Genomic DNA, 18,814 nt, shown 5'->3' with positions numbered 1-18,814 from the left:
CTTTGTGAAAGCTTGTCCAAGAAGAACAGAGACTTGCTTCGTCTGGAGGCACAAGAGAAGAGGAGACAGGAGGCTCCAGGGGAGAAAGACCAGTTCCCTGGGAAGACTCCCATCTTTGCAAAACCCTACAAGGTAATGGCAGTGGGGTGTGGAGGGGAAGGAGAGGAAGGAGAGCTGTGCCTTCTGCATGGGGTGTAGCAGACTTGAGCATGGTACAGGCAAACACAGCATCTTCCCATCTGCTGAACTTCAGTTCCTCAGAGGATGTGCTTAAAGCTCTGCTGGCTGTGCAAGAGCGCGATGGACTTGGGGTTGGTCTCCTGTAGCAGGAGGGAGAACAAGAGCAGCTTGGCTGCCTGTCTGTCTGCAGCTGTGGTGATAAAAAGTGGATCTGATGTTGGTGCTCCTGAAGGCTGCAGGTGCACCTGCAAGCTTGGCTTGGAATGACTGGCAGTGGTCAGAGCAGTCTCGTTTGCTTTGGAGAGACTGTCAGGATCAAGACCAGCTTGCCTAACTTCATTTGTGCTGACGCATGGTGATTCAGTTAAGATCCTGAGGAATGCCTCTTGCTGAGCTGGATCTCTTGGGGTGCTCCTGAACTTTCCAGCTGTCTATTCTTGTGTTGCAGACTGATCACAAAGATGCGCTGTCAAGGCGCATTAGGAACATCCTCGGCGATTACAATGATTTCAAGGAGTACATGAGGAAGAATTTGCGGAAGGTCATATGGTCTCCAAAGAAATTCAAATCCAGGTCACAGACCAGGAGCAAGTGTCGTGAACCGAGCTCCAGACAAACCAAGACATTTCAGAGCTCAGTGACGGAACAACCACTTAAAAATTCGAAGACATCACAATCATCTGACCTCGAATCTTCCTTGGAGAAAACCAGCTCTACCAATGTGCCATCCATTGAGGACATATTGAGGGTAGGTGCTCTCAAAGAACAGAGCTCTGTGTTTCCTTCTGTTTTGTGTGCATTAAGGTAAGGGGTGGGGAAAAACACAGCGCTCCACTTCTGCTCACTCAGCGGGTGTTGCTGTTGCTGCAAGTGTGTTGTGGGCTGTGCTGAGGAGCAGTAAAGATCAAAGTCAGCCTCAGATACAGCTGGAGTTGTCAGATCAACCTTGCTCTCAGGGTGTAATACAGTCTAGTGCAGTTCAAGAGCCACACTGACAAGGCTTGTGAGACAGACAAAGCTGCTCCATCCTAAAGTCAGGAGTTCCCTTTCCTGAGCTTTCTTCCTCCCAAGGCACTGGACACACTGCCTCGTGTCTGTGCTGCCAGCGTGTTTTGCCAATTGACGGGTGACAGAGAAGGCACAAACAACAGTAGAGGGAAGGGTCCTCCTTGATTTTCAATATTATGTCAACACCAAACCAAAATACTGCATTTAATATGGCAGTAAGCTTAGCACGCACACCATTTGTGCAATGACCAAACTGAGCAAGGTAATGCATCTAATCCTTCCTATACCAGCAAAGAACAGTGATTAAGAAGATACATCCCCAGTTACCCCGTTAATCCGTTACCCTCATCCAGATGGCTTCATTCACTGGGGAGCCCCGGTCACAGTGAAGGGTGGGAGAACCACTCCCTGTTCCTGGGGAATCCTATGCAGTACATCCACTCGTAGGTGAGGTCTCCATCTTTGCTCTGTGAGCAGCACACGGGGTCCCAGTGCCTGGGTCTGAGTCCGTGTCACCCCTTCCCTGTGCACGGTGTGAAAATGCCGTGTGCTGGCTGGGGTTGCAGCCCGAGGACTCCAGCTGGAACTCCGGAATCCCTTTGTGTTTCACCAGACAGCCTGTGTTCTTGCCTGTTAGGAATGCATATCACTAGTTTTGTAGGCACCCCAGGGAAAGGTGAAACTTCCTCTGTGTCTCTCAGCAAATATCCTGAGAGCTGCTTCTCTCAATTGTTTTCCAGGAAATGACCTTCACATTTTCACGTCCTGTGTCACCTCTGCATTCGCCTCCAAAAGCAAAGCCTGCCAAATTGCCTTGCTCAACAAAGGTAAACCAGCTGCTTTTTGCCAGGGCTCTTGGTAAATTCCAAGAGGGCTTTCTGCCTCTTGCATGTGCTTTCTCCTGCTTTTGAGCCCAATGGATCTCGAGTTGTGAAACTCTTTGAAATGCAGAGGCAGCCTGGGCCTCTGCAGGCAAAGCTCAGCTGCTTCAACAGCAACTCAAGGAAAGCAACTGCTCTTCTGAAGGGGCTTTTAATCCTTACCAGCATTTTGTTATTAATAGTCTTACATGCCATGCCTAGAGCAATTGGTAAGCAAATGTTTGCTGAGTGCCTGCTGGTCTCATGTCAGGAAAAAACCCCAACAAACTCATGCTGCTTCCGTCTTTCTTGTCTCAGTAAACCAACTCCACGGATGTGCCGTCCATTGAGGACATTTTGAGGGTAGGTGCTCTCAAAGAACAGAGCTCTGTGTTTCCTTCTATTTTGTGTGCATTAAGGTAAGGGGTGGGGAAAAACACAGCGCTCCACTTCTGCTCACTCAGCGGGTGTTGCTGTTGCTGCAAGTGTGTTGTGGGCTGTGCTGAGGAGCAGTAAAGATCAAAGTCAGCCTCAGATACAGCTGGAGTTGTCAGATCAATCCTGCTCTCAGGGTGTGAGTGTAATACAGTCCAGTGCAGTTCAAGAGCCACACTGACAAGGCTTGTGAGACAGACAGAGCTGCTCCATCCTCAAGTCAGGAGTTCCCTTTCCTGACCTTCCTTCCTCCCAAGGCACTGGACATGCTGCCTCGTGTTCGTGCTGCCAGCATGTTTTGCCAATTGACAGCTGACAGAGAGGACACAAACCCCAGTAGAGGGAAGGGTCCACCTTGATTTTCAATATTATGTCAACACCAAACCAAAATACTGCATTTAATATGGCAGTAAGCTTAGCATGCGCGCCGTTTGTGCAACGACCAAACTGAACAAGGTAATGCATCTAATCCTTCCTATACCAGCAAAGAACAGTGTGCTGGTTTAAAGGTAAACCAGCAGGGGAAATGAACTCAACTCAAAAGAGAGATTATAAGTCAGAATAACAATTTAATAAAATAATACAATAAGTACAATTATACAGTCAAACAATTGTTTTTAACCCACAAAACCCAAATATATAAAAACCCAGCACCCTGGGGCATGAACAAAGTGGTGTTCTTTGGGCCCCCTGAGTCCAAAGGAAAAGGTGAGGGGAAAACCTGTTGGTGAGAGTGCTGTTGCAGTCTGGTCAATGGTGGTGATTGCAGTCTGGTCAAAACTGGTGATTGCAGTCTAAGTGAGGGTGGTGGTCTCAGTCTGGTTGAGAGCGGTGAGCTGCAGTCTTCCTCTGGATCCCATGATTGGTAAAAAGGTTCCAAAACTCCAAGTTTATATATTCTCCAGTTTAGGCAGGAATGCTCAGTCCTTCCCTCAGAGCGGGGAATTCCATAAAAGGGTATGAGGACAGGAACATCTTCCTATCTCGCAGGCCTCTACTGCTAACAATTTGTGGGAAATGGCATGGAAGGCTATAGAATACACAGTTTTGGGTTACACCCATACCATGATGAACTGGTCTCAGCTGTCTTAACTAGGACAAACAGTGATTAAGAAGATACATCCCCAGTTACCCCGTTAATCCATTACCCTCATCCAGATGGCTTCATTCACTGGGGAGCCCTGGTCACAGTGAAGGGTGGGAGAACCACTCCCGGTTCCTGGGGAATCCTATGCAGTGCATGCACTCGTAGGTGAGGTCTCCATCTTTGCTCTGTGAGCAGCACATGGGGTCCCAGTGCCTGGGTCTGAGTCCGTGTCACCCCTTCCCTGTGCACGGTGTGAAAATGCTGTGTGCTGGCTGGGGTTGCAGCCCGAGGACTCCAGCTGGAACTCCGGAATCCCTTTGTGTTTCACCAGACAGCCTGTGTTCTTGCCTGTTAGGAATGCATATCACTAGTTTTGTAGGCACCCCAGGGAAAGGTGAAACTTCCTCTGTGTCTCTCAGCAAATATCCTGAGAGCTGCTTCTCTCAATTGTTTTCCAGGAAATGACCTTCACATTTTCACGTCCCGTGTCACCTCTGCATTCGCCTCCAAAAGCAGAGCCAAGCTCAACAAAGGTAAACCAGCTGCTTTCTGCCAGGGCTCTTGGTAAATTCCAAGAGGGCTTTCTGCCTCTTGCCTGTGCTTTCACCTGCTTTGGAGCCCAGTGGATCTCGAGTTGTGAAACTCTTTGAAATGCAGAGGCAGCCTGGGCCTTTGCAGGCAAAGCTCAGCTGCTTCAACAGCAACTCAAGGAAAGCAACTGCCCTTCTGAAGGGGCTTTTAGTCCTTACCAGCATTTTGTTATTAATGGTCTTACATGCCACGCCTAGAGCAGTTGGTAAGCAAATGTTTGCTGAGTGCCTGCTGGTCTCATGTCAGGAAGAAACCCCAACAAACTCATGCTGCTTCCGTCTTTCTTGTCTCAGCAAACCAACTCCACGGATGTGCCATCCATTGAGGACATTTTGAGGGTAGGTGCTCTCAAAGAACAGAGCTCTGTGTTTCCTTCTGTTTTGCGTGCACCTTTCTCTCAGGGTGTGAGTGTAATACAGTCCAGTGCAGTTCAAGAGCCACACTGACAAGGCTTGTGAGACAGACAAAGCTGCTCCATCCTCAAGTCAGGAGTTCCCTTTCCTGACCTTCCTTCCTCCCAAGGCACTGAACACACTGCCTTGTTTCTGTGCTGCTAGCATGTTTTGCCAATTGACGGGTGACAGAGAAGACACAAACACCAGTAGAGGGAAGGGTCCTACTTTAGTAGAAATATTATGGCAACACCAAACCAAAATACTGCATTTAATATGGCAGTGAGCTTAGCACGCACATCATTTGTGCAACGACCAAACTGAACAAGGTAATGCATCTAATCCTTCCTATACCAGCAAAGAACAGTGATTAAGAAGATACATCCCCAGTTACCCCGTTAATCCATTACCCTCATCCAGATGGCTTCATTCACTGGGGAGCCCCGGTCACAGTGAAGGGTGGGAGAACCACTCCCTGTTCCTGGGGAATCCTATGCAGTGCATCCACTCGTAGGTGAGGTCTCCATCTTTGCTCTGTGAGCAGCACGCAGGCTCCCAGTGCCTGGGTCTCAGTCCGTGTCACCCCTTCCCTGTGCACGGTGTGAAAATGCCGTGTGCTGGCTGGGGTTGCAGCCCGAGGACTCCAGCTGGAAGTCTGGCATCTGTTTGTGTTTCACCAGACAGCCTGTGTTCTTGCCTGTTAGGAATGCATATCAATATTTTTGTAGGCGCCCCAGGGAAAGGTGAAACTTCCTCTGTGTCTCTCAGCAAATATCCTGAGAGCTGCTTCTCTCAATTGTTTTCCAGGAAATGACCTTCACAATTTCACGTCCTGTGTCACCTCTGCATTCGCCTCCAAAAGCAGAGCCAAGCTCAACAAAGGTAAACCAGCTGCTTTCTGCCAGGGCTCTTGGTAAATTCCAAGAGGGCTTTCTGCCTCTTGCCTGTGCTTTCACCTGCTATTAAGCCCAATGGATCTCGAGTTGTGAAACTCTTTGAAATGCAGAGGCAGCCTGGGCCTTTGCAGGCAAAGCTCAGCTGCTTCAACAGCAACTCAAGGAAAGCAACTGCCCTTCTGAAGGGGCTTTTAATCCTTACCAGCATTTTGTTATTAGTAGTCTTACATGCCATGCCTAGAGCAGTTGGTAAGCAAATGTTTGCTGAGTGCCTGCTGGTCTCATGTCAGGAAGAAACCCCAACAAACTCATGCTGCTTCCGTCTTTCTTGTCTCAGCAAACCAACTCCACGGATGTGCCATCCATTGAGGACATATTGAGGGTAGGTGCTCTCAAAGAACAGAGCTCTGTGTTTCCTTCTGTTTTGCGTGCACCTTTCTCTCAGGGTGTGAGTGTAATACAGTCCAGTGCAGTTCAAGAGCCACACTGACAAGGCACATGAGACAGACAGAGCTGCTCCATCCTCAAGTCAGGAGTTCCCTTTCCTGACCTTCCTTCCTCCCAAGGCACTGGACATGCTGCCTCGTGTCTGTGCTGCCAGCACGTTGGGCCAATTAATGGGCGACAGAGAGGACACAAACCCCAGTAGAGGGAAGGGTCCTACTTTAGTAGAAATATTATGGCAACACCAAACTAAAATACTGCATTTAATATGGCAGTAAGCTTAGCACGCACATCATTTGTGCAACGACCAAACTGAACAAGGTAATGCATCTAATCATTCCTATACCAACATAGAACAGTGATAAAGAAGATACATCCCCAGTTACCCCGTTAATCCATTACCCTCATCCAGATGGCTTCAGTCACTGTGGAGCCCCGGTCCCAGTGAAGGGTGGGAGAACCACTCCCTGTTCCCGGGGAATCCTATGCAGTACATCCACTCGTAGGTGAGGTCTCCATCTTTGCTCTGTGGGCAGCACACGGGGTCCCAGTGCCTGGGTCTGAGTCCGTGTCACCCCTTCCCTGTGCACGGTGTGAAAATGCCGTGTGCTGGCTGGGGTTGCAGCCCGAGGACTCCAGCTGGAACTCCGGAATCCCTTTGTGTTTCATCAGACAGCCTGTGTTCTTGCCTGTTAGGAATGCATATCACTAGTTTTGTAGGCACCCCAGGGAAAGGTGAAACTTCCTCTGTGTCTCCCCGCAAATATCCTGAGAGCTGCTTCTCTCAATTGTTTCCCAGGAAATGACCTTTCCATTTTCACGTCCCGTGTCACCTCTGCAGTCGCCTCCAAAAGCAGAGCCTGCCAAATTGCCGTACTCAACAAAGGTAAACCAGCCCCTTTTTGCCAGGGCTCTTGGTAAATTCCAAGCGTGCTTTCTGCTCCTTACATGTGCTTTCACCTGCTTTTGAGCCCAGTGGATCTCAAGTTGTGAAGCAGCTGCTTCCAGCGCATTGTTCTGCTGAGAATTAGAAGCAATTGTGCTGCTGAGTGTTTTGGAGTGGGCTGAGATGGTGGCAAAATGATCTTTCCTCTTTTCAATTGTTTTTAGCAAGTTTTGTCTTTTTAGGGTTGTAAGACTTTTGAGCCAGAGGAGGTAGATGTTGATGTACAAAAGCCATTTTAACTTTATTGTCAAGAAAAGATATTTGCTGGTTCTGTTAAGCTGCTTGGCACTTCTTGTAAAGTTTTTAAATACTTCTTCAAAGATGTACCTGCCCCTAATGTGCCAGCAATACATTTTTGGTGCCAGTAGCACGTATCATTTCTGTGCATGCTAAGGTATGTCAGGCCAGCTTGGACTCTGGAACACTTCCCAGTCAGACTCTGACAAGCCAGTCAAAGTGTTTAGTCCAGTAGATAACACCTGGGAAACCAATCATTGGTAAAGTGCTATAGAGAGAGAGCTGGTTTATTTCATTCTCAGCATGCACTTTGTCTTCCTTTCTAGGACACAGATGGCTCTGCAGCTCAGAATCAGGGTAAGCACAAATCCAAAGCAAACACCCAGTTATGTATTGACAGGTCATTTTGTGTGTGGTGTGTGAAGTGTTGTGGAGAACATCAGATAATTACATGGATTAAAAAGTGTGATTTCCTCTGCTTTGTTGAACAGGGATGAATTTAGAAATGGCCTTAGAGACTGTAAACTTTAATTACCTAGAAATTAAGGTAGCAGTTCAGCAGGGCACAAGCAGTATTTCATTAGGAAACCCCCTTCGGAAACCCCACTGGGAAAGCCCATGGAGTGATGAATAATCTCAGTGGCAAAGACGTCCTGGAAGAAAGTGACTTTCCAATCTGGGGCTCAGAGATCATAGGGTGAAAGAGGCTAGAAGTGAGGCAAATTAATCCAACCTATTCCTGTTTGATGTGCAGAGCAGTCTGGCACAGCCTCAGGAACTTTGCCGAGCTCTCAGACAAGAACATCGTAAGTAACCAGACTCTGTTCCCAGCTCTACTGGGCAGTTACTTAAAAGAACCTGGAAGGCACAAAAACTGCTGCTCCTTGAGGATTCTGAAGCTTCAGGTTTTATCAGTCTGATTTTTCTTTGAAAACTCGAATGCAGAGAATTTTCACTAATAAAAGCATTATTATTTCCTGGTGGACTCACAGAAAGGTTTAGGATGGAAAAGACCTTTAAGATCCTCAAGTCCAACCATTAATCCAGCAATGCCAAGCCCAGTAAACTATGGAATGGTCATATTGTCTATGTTGAAAGCAAACCAAAACTGAAGAAACCCCCCCAGAGATTAATGTTGTACCCTTGGGGAGCAGTGCAGGCTGAGAGCATGGGAGTCTCTTCCTGTGCAAGGATCAGACTCCTTTCCCCCTGCGGGCTGGGCCAGGGAGCCTTTTGTGAGCAGCATTCCCTCCCTGAGCTTGGTCTTTGCTGCCTCTAGATGGCAGCCCTTGTTCCTGACCTCCATTGCCCAATATCCCCAGGTCAGCTGGAAAGCCCAATGAAATGCCTGGCTGTGTGTTACCATTTTACCACGCATTCAGGCAGTGACAGGCTTTGCAGCCTGAACGTGTCAAATGTTCAGAAGGGATGGGGGAGGTTGGTTTGTTTTGGCAAGCCCAACCCACATCTTGTTCAGAGTTTGGTGCTTTGAGAATGTGTCTGCCTTGGCTGATATTTATGTTCTGGTTGTCTTTCAGCGTGCTCCTGGACGACCTGCAGCTCAGTGACAGTGAGGAGAGCGATGACAACCAAGTCAGTTTGGGATGTTGGACACACCAGGCACACAGACGTGCCTTGGAATCATCTCACCTTGTTGCATTGTTCTGAGTTCCTTGAGCTAACCTTTCCTTCCCTCTTCTCTTTCTTTTTGTGACCAAAACAGGTTGTTGAAAAGGCTCCTTCTGCACTTGTTTCTCCAAGAGACAGGTTTTTTACCAAACTTCTAGCTAGGCCAGATAAGGAGAAAAACAAACCTCCTTTTTATGGGAGGGGAAGATGGGAAAGGGTTCCTGGTTTCTGTCATGTATTGTTAGTCAGAAGCAATATTCAAGACAGACTAAAGTGCCCCGGGCCAGCATTAGAGGAAGAAAGGTGGGGAAGCCCAGAATTTTTCCTCTAAGAGAGCACTGACCCACAGTTTTGTCTTGACCAAGGAACACAGATGGAGAAGGGAAAACTTAAGGGGGTGAATTACGAAATTAACATCATGAAATCTAGTAGCCTTTATTGGAAATTTTGCTTTTGAGGACTGGGACTTTCAGAAAAGCCCTGGCCAGTTTTGATGGGTTTTTAAAGTTGAGTTGGCCAAATGCAGATTCAGAATGTAGCAGTGATGTCCTGCTTACATATATGTCTGACCCTGTTGAAGTTGAAGGATTTAATATTTCCAGAGGTTTTTTCATTCCAGTGCTTTATGTTTTGAGTATGGCAATGTATTTCCTCTGGTCTTCTCCCCTCTCCTCTCATTGCCAAAACAGAGGGTTTCAGTTTTATTTCTGAATACTGCCATGTCCCTATAATAAGTAACACTCTCCCATGCTCCTTTCTAGTTTTAGCACACAGTGGCCACGCATTCCCCTACAGTCCCAGCCCAGGAGTGTGGCATCAGCTTTGTCCAGCAGCTCAGAGTCAGGGAGCAGCAGTGACTCAGAGAGCTCCTCAGGCTTGGAGACCCGCCGGATTGTGGGAATCAAAAGGCCTGGCAAGCCCCTGGTGCACGATGGGTCCAAGAGGCACCGGAAGGAGGACAGCGACCCCAATCCACTGGAGATCAGGGCCCAGTCTTCCAGGGACTGATGCTGCAGTCTGTCAGCTGGGACTCACTGCTCAGCGTGTTCTTGGAAACTTTGGAAAGCTGAATAAAAAATGATGTAACTGAGCAGTGGTGAAGCAAGGTGCTATTTGGTGTCCCCTGGTCATCCTGACTTCAGAGGATCACTAATCTCATATGCCACTGTATTATTAAATGGGATGGTCTCTGCCATTTAAAAGCAGAGCATTTTAAGTCTCTCTCCATTGAATCCTCTCAACTTTGTAAGTGCTGTCTAGTTGAGCTGGCAAGTCTGAAAGGAACAATCAGCCTAATTCAGTCAAAACACATAGAGGAGATGTCAGGGGGGTATCTCTGACCACAGAAGGTACCACGTACCATAAGGAGGAGAGAGAGACAGTGCTGCAGTTTATTTGCCTTGTTGGGTGATTTGTCCCAGGGATTTTAGTTGCTGTAATTACCCCTTCGCTCAGCGACAAGGGGTTGTGTTGGAGGGATACCTTTTTTGCAGTGTCCTGATAGTCTGGGTGCAAGTGTTGGCTCCAAGGACAAGTCCTGAGACTTGCTCCTACTTGAGAAGCAACTTGTGTGTTGTTGGCTGATAAAGGTGTGATATCTAATGCACAATGAACTGAACAAAGTTTCATTTCCCTTTGGTTGAATCCTCTGTATTAACAAGTTGTCTCACACTTCCAGGGGAATTTAAAGAGAATTGGTAGAGGATGTAACTGAGTCTTAAAAAAATCCCTACAGTGTATATACACCATATTCACAACTTTGCTTCCCATCTCCAGAGCATCAAACCCATAATTTGAAACCCAGAAGAAAGACATGCTGCCCCCACCACAGCCAGCCGTGACTCCTGCACATCCTGCACCAAAGCCAACAGACATGACCCAAAAGATACAGAGCTGAGACACAGCTGAGAGCTGGAAGAGACACAGAGCCGAGGCTGACAAACTGCCTGCCATGGATAACCCCAAGGATCCTTTGTTCACCAAGCACTGGAAAGTGAAGGGAAATTACACGGAGCTGTCAAAGAGCATCAGAGTAGGCATCCAGGATAACTGGTGGGATGTTTCCAGCAACCCGTGGGTGCTGTGTGATTTTCTTTAGAAACATACTCTAAGATTAGTCAGGGTTTCAGTACTTGTAGGAAACTGTAAAGACAATATTAGTGTGAAAATAAGGGTGTTGGTAAAAAGAAAGGATGGGTTGCTTAAAAATAAGAAACGTGCAGTTTTGTCTGCAGCCCAGGTTTAAGGATTTATAGCTTCTTTACAAAATTGTTCATGACCCTTGCAGCTGGATCTTTGCATTTCTGGGTTCTAAAATCAATTCCATGGCTGTTTACCAGTGGCTTGGTGTGTGTTCTGTGTTGTCCCAGGGACAGTCTATTGACCAGGCGCTCCCCCTCTCACCTCCTTCCCCAGCAATGTTGTTGTTGTTATGTGTGTGTTAAGCCAGACTTTGCACAGTGTATTAGGTGGCTTCTCATTGCTTGCTTTTCCTTGACACTGTAGTCAGTAATGGAGAGTCAGCAATTGGTGTGTGCTTAAGCTGCAAATGAATGGGAATGGATATCACCCATTCCTGCCTTGGCTAGTGGCCATGAAAAATATGCTACTTGCAGCCTTCCTGCTCTTTTAGCCACTGTGCAAGGAAACCTGCTACTGAATTTCTCCATGCTTGGGAAAAGTTTAATGGTACAGAGCATTATGAGCAGCCAGGTGAGAAGCCAAGTCTCCATTTCCATTCTTGATGGGTTTGCTGAGGAAGAAGGTGAGAGGGGGAGAGCCTAGAGAATAGACTATGCCTGGGACAAATACACAGTTTCTCTTGAAATTTAAGAAAGCCAGGCTTTGGAATTGGTTTAGGCCTCTCTCTAACCAGCTTTATCTCTGTGGTTTTTCTGGGATCTGCAGGGCATGTCACAAAGCCTTTTTCAGTGCCTTCTTTGCTGGACATCACCTTCAAGCCAAGGAGGTCTCTACTGAAGTTTGAAAAGTAAGTCTTTGTTTTACATCCCTTGTCTGTAGTTCCTGAAGACACCAGGCAAGGATGGCCCTGCAGCCACTCTGGCTCTTGCGTCTTCAGGAGCACTTCTTTTGGGAGGACAGAGAGAGGGAGACCTGCCCTGAGGGAGACCTGCCCTGTTGGAGCAGCACTTGCTAAAGGAACTTGGCTCCTGAGCAGCACTTGAATTTTGGAGTCCTTGCTGGGCACGTGACCAGTATTTGCCAGTAGCAACTCCTAGAATTGCTGCTCCTCTTGTTATTGTACAGTTTTGTCGTGAAAACTGTTGTGTTCTCCTGTGGTGCAAGCAGTGGTGCATCTGTAAAAGCTGTAGAGGGGGTGCAGTTCAGCCTGTAACCTGCCATCCCACGTGGCCTTTGCAGTGCCATTTTCCATAAAACACAAGGCTTTGTGAGGTACTGAGGATGAAGGGATGCAGTGCCATGATCTGTTGGCAAAGTGGCAAAAGAAAATAAGCACGATGTGTGGTAGGAAGGCTGTAAAAAGGCTCACACTGATGAGGCAGTTGCTGAAATTCTACAGGCTTTGCAAGTGCCCTTTGAATCAAGTAGCTGTATTTGCTGAGTGTCCTCTGTCAGATGTGCCTGTTGTATGAAAGCAACCAAAGGTTTTCTCTCTCCCTCTCTTTTTCCAGAGATCTTTACCAGAGTCATCAGAGAGACCTGTGCTCTGGTATTGACCAGGAGCCTGACAGACCTGTCACACTCCACCAGGCAGGGAGTAGTGACTGAGACTGGAAGAAAACATGCCTGAATTGTTTCTCCAGGACGTCAGATACCTCCCAGTTTTTTGTAGTTGTGAAGCCTTTGGAACTTAGAAACTTAGTTAAGCTATTTTTTTTTAATTTTTCAAGAAAGCATCTTGAATTTTTTTGCACTTCTGAAAACTTAGAAACTTAGAAGCTTAGTTTTGTTAGTTTTTTGAATTGTTCAAAACCAACTGTAGGCAAAGCTAGAAACAGCTTAGGTATTTTTTTTAATTTTTGAAAAAAGAACCTGCAAGCAAAAATATTTTAAATAAAGTTCAAGTTTTCTTTTTCCATTGGGAAAACTTTGCACTGTGTTTTTTTCAGGTAGTGCTTTCACATGCCTTTAAAACAACAAAATGCAATGAATTGTCTGCATAGGCCAGTGTATTGATGATCTATGCACATTTCTATTATGAATAACCAACAGGACAATAATCGCACATATTGCTGACAAGGAGATCTGCCTCCAGAGGTTATTAGGTGACATCCCACTGTCTGCAGTAGTTGTGTGCCCAGAAAACACCAGAGGAATGTTTTCCAAGCTCTGGCACACATCCACGCCCTCAGGCGCATGAGGCGTTCCTTGTTCGGAAAGCCTGTGTTTATCTGGACCCTCACTCTGTGAGGTGTTCACTGTCCAGAAAGACCATATTTACCTGGACCATCCCTGCGTGAGGCGTTCCTTTTTGGGAAAGCCTGTGTTTATCTGGACCCTCACTCTGGAGGGGAACTGAGTTACTGAGGGTCTTTCTCAGTTTCAACCTTGGAAGCCTCAGGCTGGGGTGGCAAATGACAAGGGGTGTTTGGGAACAGCTCTGTCTGTCTCCTGTGGTGGAGGGATGTCACTCACGGGCTCCTTCTCAGCCACACATCAGGATGGGCTCAGATCCTTAGAAACCTGTCAAGGGAACACAGAAGGCAAAAATTAGCTGTTTGCAAGCATTTTTCCCTTGTCACTGTAACTGTGAAGGCAGCATCCCCAGCATTTGTGTGTTCAGTAAGATGACACCCGTGTCTACCCAAGGATTTGCTGTGGTGTGACAGCAGCATCTGCTGTCCTCATATGGAAAAGTGTGCCTTAGTCCTCTGGTCCTCTCACATCCCTTGCCCTATCTCTGATGGACCAGTGGGAGTGGTGAAGAGAAGGATGGTATCCCAAAACAAGTGTGTTTACAAGAAAGAATTCTCTCCTGTTTCCACATAATTTCATGATGTAGGAACAGGACTGCACATGTGCAGCAGTCTCCCCTTTGCAAACTCCCTGTTCATGGGTTTGAGGCTCTTGAAAACGGACAGTAAATAAACACCAGCAAAATGTCTGCACTTCCAAAGTAGTTACTGTAGAAGTGGCCCCTGCCAGGTGGTAGGCTGGATCCAAGTTCATGAAGGCAAGCCATCGATCTGGCTGGAAAGAACAGGGTATTTTTCCATGAAAGGCTTTCAGGTTTCACCTCTCCCCATCCCTGCCCCTTACTGCACTGTGCCATAGGGGACATCACAAGGACACACAGAAATGCCCTGGATTTATGAAAACTACAGAAAACTGGCATGTTCTGTATGCTCCTACCACCCATCAGCTGTACCATCCCATAAGCTTCCTGATCCCGAGGCCGCAGCACAGCCGGTGTTGCCAGGCGGGATTTGGTTTCCCACAGGCGCCCTCAGCCCCAGGGTCGCTGCGGTGCCAGTCCCGTGGCTGCGGCCCCATCCCCTTTCCCGGCAGCCCTCCAGGCTCCACGGTGACCACGGCCCTTCCCCACAGCCAGACCCTGGCGTTCTTCAGGTGTCCCCTTGCCATCTTTGCTGCATCATCAGACACTTTTTGCCCTCTGCTTCCCTTCCAGAGTCTGTCAATCAAATAACCCTTACTAACAGCAGAATCAAACTCTGAGGTGCCTAACACGAAAGTGTTCCCCCTTGTCCTTTGGCATCATCGACTCGCACTCCTGGAGGAACCTGTGCCTTCACTGGCGAGACACAAGCAAGGTGCAGACGAGAAACACGGCTGGTTTGGGGCCCCCTCTGCCTGTGCAGCATTTCTGGTGCCGAGGGTATGGGCTGCTACAGGGGGAGACCAGTTTCTTGATGTCTTAAGAGGAACTGCTGCCTCCCTGCATGGAGCACATGCAGAGCACAGCTGATGTAAACCAATCTACTGGCAATTGTGAAGTTCTCTTAGAAAGCTGAGAAATCTTGTCATTTATTTCTCCTCCCCTGACCCAGCCATATCTTTCCCTCCTTTTGCCTCAGAAGCACATGAACAGGGAGTCACTAGGGGGGTTCCACAGGGCTCCATCTTGGGCCCAGTGCTCTTCCACACCTTCATAAATGACTTGGACGCAGAGCTGGAAGGGATACTAAGCAAGTGTGCAGACGACACAAAACTGGGAGGAGCTGTCGACTCCCTGGAGGGCAGGGAGGTCCTGCAGAGAGACCTGGACAAATGAGAGGGCTGGGCAATCACCAACCCCATACTGAGCAAGTTTGCAGTCGACACAAAAATGGGAGGAGCTGTTGACTCTCTGGAAGCAAACCATGGTGTTACTGTTGTGGTTGAAAGCTGTCCTAAAGAGGAATTTGATAGAGGGTTCCCTCTTTTCTCAGAAGCTGTTGTGCAATCAAATGTACAAGAAGATGGTGCAGCTGACAGGTAGAGCAAGTGAGCTGCAGGAATCAGACCTCATGAAAAAATCATCTGGTTTTTCACCAGAGAGGTGAGCAAATAATTTCCTTGATTTCTGCAACAAATTAGGAATTCTTGGAATTGATGATTTGTACCTTATCAGCAATGTGCTGATTTTGATTCTTTTTAGTTTAATTATGTCTATTTGACTGAGATGATTTAATGTTTCATTCACCATCTGGTGGCATTACTTGGTGTGCAGAAACATTTTCCCACATTAAGTCTCTGAAGAATTCAGCACTGTTGAGGTCTGTGCTGTGCCCCTGCCTTGGGGACATGCTGTATCCTGATGTTGGGAAGTGCCGAGTTGCCCCGTTCCAGGGGGGGGTGTGGGCGGGGCCCCGGTAGGGTTCTGTGATTGTGACATCCAGGTGACAACTGGGCACCTGCCAAGGGCAGAGCCCGTCCCTCGGCAGCACTGCGAGGTGTGCGGCCGCACGGATCGCAGCGCAGCTCTCGCTCCGAGAGGTGTTGGTTGTGTGGAAAGCGAGTGTTTGTCTGGACCCTCATTCTATGAGGTGTTCAGTGTTCGGAAAGCCTCTGTTTGTCTGGACCCTCACTCTGTGAGGTGTTCATTGTCCAGAAATACCATACTTACCTGGACCATCACTGCATAAGGCGTTCCTTGTTCGGAAAGCCTGTGTTTATCTGGACCCTCACTCTGTGAGGTGTTCACTGTCCAGAAAGACCATATTTACCTGGACCATCACTGCGTGAGGCATTCCTTTTTGGGAAAGCCTGTGTTTATCTGGACCCTCACTCTGTGAGGTGTTCAGTCTTTGGGAAGCCTCTGTCTATCTGGACCACCACTCTGTGAGGCATTCCTTGCCTGGAAAGCCTGTTTGCGCAAGGTAATAACTCCCTGCTTGTCTGGAAGGGAGGGAAAAGGGGCAGGTACTTTTGTCTCTGCCGCCTTCCATCACTATAGATCAACAGGAACTGCTTGAAATCCAGATTCTTACTACTGCCTCTGCAAGCTGAGAATAATTGTCACTGAAAGAAGTCATCTCCCCAGGGAAACTAATTATTAATATTAATGTCATCCAGCGTGCAGTGGAACAAATTAATTTCAAGTGGAGGGGAAGGTTCCAAGAGGGCTTGTTGCTGCTTCAACTTTAAACCTAAGTGTCTCTGAGGAGTAGGATAGCCATGGAATCCCTCATAAAGGAGGATGATATGGGCAGTGCAAAGCCCCTTTGGTTCGGGCCTGGGTGCTGCCAAAAGGTCCCGGTGCTGAGAAAGAGATGATTGATGGGAGACCCATCAGATCTGTGGCAAAAGCAACTCTGGGCACGGGGATTATTTGGAATTACAGTTGAGCTGTCTCAGACAATAACTGCAGAGGAAGATGGTAAAGCCTGTGTGGAAAATCCCCAATTGCAGAAGTGAATCCAAAGTTCTTGATTTGTTATTGTTCCAGTGTTAGGAATCAAGGCCATTATAATGAGAAATATGTACATTATATGTATTTAATAACAGTGGCCATTAGAATTTCTTAATATTTCAAGGCCAGGCTGGATGGGGCTTTGAGCAACCTGGTCTAGGAAAATGTGTCCCTGCCCTTGGCAAGGGGGTTGGAACTAGATGATCATTAGTCCCCTTCCAACCAAAACAATGCTATGATTCTATGGTTCTGTGATTCTATGGTTCTGTAATTTTATGGTTCTATGGTTCCATGAATCCAGTCTCTTCTGTGAGTGTCCATCAAGCTGTCCCTTCAAAGAACTGAGTGCCTGCAAAGACATCAAGTTTTTCCCACACTGTCAATGTTAGTGATGGCAGCGTTGAAGGGAAGGGAAGCTCTTGACTGGGTTCATAAGGTTCAAGTTTCCAAGCAGCTTCCATGTTCAATTAGAACAGCTGTTTGCCTGTGACTTGATGGAGAAAGGCAGAAAGGAGAGGAATTCACTACATCCAGCTAAGGGATACAGCAATCGGTCTGGTCAACTACAGCACTGTAAAACACTTGTAAAAATTCCAGTCAGGGCCACTTGGGTGCCTGCTTTCGTCTGTAGGTTGTGGCTGTACAGTCACGTAGGACAGTAGCTGGTAAGGAAAACCTTGGCATCTTGGAGTCCCCTGAAACATCAGTTTGTGGGGAGCTGCAGGGAAAGATGCAACACACATGACTGAAAATGAGTGCAGCAACAAACTGTTTCAAGCTTTTTGAGCAAAAAGCCCAAATAACAGGCAATAACAAAGACTAGAACAGTTGCTTTTAGAAGAAGAAAAGACATCCTAACTAAATTGTCGAGCTAGGCAAGTGGACATCAAGGAGGAAAGACTGTTCCTAAACACAGCTTGGTTGCAAAAGCATTTGTGTGTTGTAGAAAAAATAATGCCACGTTAATAAGGCCCACGCAACCTGAAATCCATGGGGCATCAGTGGTTGCAAACCTGGTCCTGTCAAAGGCATTTGCAAATGTCTTGGATTGTTTATTGAAATCTAGATGTCACTGCTGACTGCTCACAGGTTTTATAGCCACCTTAAGGATAAACTGGTGACAGAACAAGTGTCCTCTGTGTGTGTGCATCTCTGTCTGCCTAAGTTAGGACAACGTGAGGCCCATCCAACAGAAGTTGAAAGAAAGCCTGAATGACTTCTTCCAGTATGTGCTTGTGCCACCTTCCTTTGTTTTTCCATTCCAGTGGGCACCTTGTTCTTTTAAGGCAGTTGATTAGCAGCCAAGGTTATGGTTTTCATGATTCTGAGTTTGTGTGTCTGTCCCTTAGGCTTTCCAGCTGCAGGCTGAGGGGGGGTGTGACAGGATTCCCATATGTAGTGGCCTGTGTCTTTCTGTGGCTTGCACCATTGTTATGTGATGGTCCCTTCCCTGCTGAGTATCTGTTTTTTCTCTTCTAGAGAGGCTGACTCAGACTGGAGTCACTCATAATGGAACCCCCAGACAAGGGGAAGAACGACGAGAGGTAGGAATTTGTTGGGTGTAATCTTGACCTCCCAGGTGCTGTGACAAGTGTCGAGATGGTTTCAAAAAAATACTCCCCCCTCAAGGCAAGAATCATAATCCCTGAGGGGGAGAAGTAAGTCAGGATTTTCATGTCCCTGAGAGTGGCTTCAGAGCATGCTGGTATTTTCATAGCTTCTGTGAGAGACCCAGGCCTGGGTGACGTCCTGCTCTTCCAACCCGCTTAGGTACAGAGAGGCCAAGTGTGCCTCTATCCCTAAATGAGGGGAGGATTTCAAGTTCCCAAGCACCCAGAAATGAGATTAAGACAGAAACCAGGTCAAATGTTGGAATCCAAAACGATAACTCAACTGGATTAAGTCCAAGAGAGGCAGAGAGAGAAAGAAGGAGAAACAGAAGGAAGTGGGAAAAGCTAGGAATAATGACAAGAAGCATATAAAAGTTAACTACCACCATGAACTCAGTGGTGGATCTTGTCTTTGGTGGTGTGGGGGGAGATCTCCATGGAGTTGTTCTCTGGTCTTTGATCTTTGTGGCGTGAGCAGAGTTCTCGCAGCGAGTGTCGGCCCTGCAGCGCTCCCTGGGGATGTTTGTGTGTGTGTGTGTGTGTGTGTCTGTGTGTTTGTGTGTGTATGTGTGTCTGTGTCTGTGTGTTTGTGTTTGTGTGTGTCTGTATCTGTGTCTCTGTGTCTGTGTGTCTGTGCCCTCGGTCCGTGCCGGCCGTGCCTGTGG

At 47.5% G+C, this 18,814-nt stretch overlaps 1 protein-coding gene across 1 annotated transcript in view; it reads left to right on the top strand.

The window, feature by feature from the left end:
• Window positions 1–18,814, top strand: part of LOC135412737 (AF4/FMR2 family member 1-like) — a 66,636-nt gene that overhangs the window by 28,012 nt on the left and 19,810 nt on the right. The window contains exons 9-12 of the mRNA XM_064651550.1: window positions 4,455–4,499; window positions 5,361–5,435; window positions 5,787–5,831; window positions 6,693–6,779. Of these exons, the coding sequence (XP_064507620.1) occupies window positions 4,455–4,499; window positions 5,361–5,435; window positions 5,787–5,831; window positions 6,693–6,779 (252 nt within the window). The remainder of the gene's footprint in view (window positions 1–4,454; window positions 4,500–5,360; window positions 5,436–5,786; window positions 5,832–6,692; window positions 6,780–18,814) is intronic.

Source organism: Pseudopipra pipra, chromosome 4 (assembly GCF_036250125.1).
Source record: "Pseudopipra pipra isolate bDixPip1 chromosome 4, bDixPip1.hap1, whole genome shotgun sequence".
Lineage (NCBI taxonomy): Eukaryota > Metazoa > Chordata > Aves > Passeriformes > Pipridae > Pseudopipra > Pseudopipra pipra.
The sequence above is the reverse complement of the archived record's forward strand: the minus strand, read 5'-3'. Positions and strand labels throughout refer to the sequence as shown.